The sequence below is a fragment of the Volvox carteri genome (genome assembly GCF_000143455.1).
Source record: "Volvox carteri f. nagariensis unplaced genomic scaffold VOLCAscaffold_46, whole genome shotgun sequence".
Classification (NCBI taxonomy): domain Eukaryota; kingdom Viridiplantae; phylum Chlorophyta; class Chlorophyceae; order Chlamydomonadales; family Volvocaceae; genus Volvox; species Volvox carteri.
The window spans coordinates 375,695-377,028 of record NW_003307589.1 but is presented as its reverse complement, the minus strand read 5'-3'; the positions used below and the strand labels follow the sequence as shown (position 1 = coordinate 377,028).

Below are 1,334 nucleotides of genomic sequence, written 5' to 3'. Positions count from 1 at the left end.
ATCGTCAATCCCCATCATCACAAGGCCACCTGATTTGCCGCCTTAAGGCAAGCTTGTGTATGGCCCTCTACAAGACGGGGGGCCCTGTGAGGTCAGCCGCCAGTAGCTCCTTGTACCCAGGGCGGGAAAACACCTTGGGGTAGACGGGGCCGAATGTTAACGAAGCAGCCTCTACCCACAGAAGCCCCTCAATGAGCGTGCCGGTGGGCCACTCGCAGGGATACACAGAACAGATCGAACAGCGAAAAGAAACGAAGGTCCACGCGAACCTCGCAGAGATAGTACTGATGGCGAGCTGGCGGTATTCTAGTATGGGCGCCGTACTTGTATACTTGCATGTCATCAGCCAAGTCTTATCATGACCTGCCTCGCTGTCTATGTTCTTGTATTCCATTGTTATACCTGATACAGTTTACACTAGCCACGACTCTAGGATACAGGACGGACCAATAGCTTCCACGCCGTCTTGACCTGAACAAGTGCAACTCTATAGTTCCATAAGCTGGAAAATGGAACAAGAATTTCCCGGAAGTATTGAACTCCGGTGTGCTTTAGGGGATTCCTATGAACATCAGAGCCTAAACGTGATACCGCTTAGTTTTGAGCTGGGAGGTAACATGATATCAGCTAGCATGTTCAATGAGAAGAATGCAATGTATTACTTCAAAGGCTGTTCAGGATCAGCCAGGAGGGCCTGGCCATCGGCGGGCCCGCGCCTGGCAAGGCGACCGCCACCAGCAACTTCATGACGCAGTTTCAGAAGAAGGTCTTGGACAAGATCCTACGACTGTCGACTATCACTGCAGACCACGGTGCTGTGGCAGCCGCAGTGGGAGCTGAGGCAGTGGATACTGCGGCTAACGACAGTGATGGTGCAGCAGCGAGAGCAGCCGCTGGGGACCACGAACAGGCGGTGGGTGGCGGAGAGGCTGCTGCCATGGGCACGCATGCCGTGGATGGTGGCACGGGTGGCGGCCGCACAGCAGGCGTCGCAGCAGCAGCAACCGCAGGGGGGGACACCGGCACGGGTCCCAGGCAGGGCGAGGCGGGCGTTGCCCAGGTAGAAAACCTAGCAGTTTGGAACCTGGGGAGCATGTTTAACAAGGTCGAGGGGTGCTGATGGGTTATGTCAACTTTCAATGTCAGGGCAGCTTATTGGGTCTTACCCTGATATTTTACCTTGAACGTAAGCACTGGATGTTGCTGCCCCCCCCCACCACAGGACGAGGATACCACCAACTACGATGCGTTCAAGGAGTGGGTCGGTGAGGTGCCAAGAGCGGCTAAGGGCGCAGCTGGCAAGTGCAGGCGGGGTGGCGGTGATGACGACGACC

At 56.0% G+C, this 1,334-nt stretch overlaps 1 protein-coding gene across 1 annotated transcript in view; it reads left to right on the top strand.

The window, feature by feature from the left end:
• Positions 1-415: 415 nt before the first annotated feature.
• VOLCADRAFT_106557 (uncharacterized protein) overlaps positions 416-1,334 on the top strand; it is a gene marked incomplete at its 3' end in the record, with an annotated part of 3,568 nt that continues 2,649 nt past the window's right edge. The window contains exons 1-2 of the mRNA XM_002954840.1: positions 416-1,060; positions 1,223-1,265. Coding sequence (XP_002954886.1) covers positions 746-1,060; positions 1,223-1,265 — 358 coding nt within the window. The 5' untranslated portion in view covers positions 416-745. The remainder of the gene's footprint in view (positions 1,061-1,222; positions 1,266-1,334) is intronic.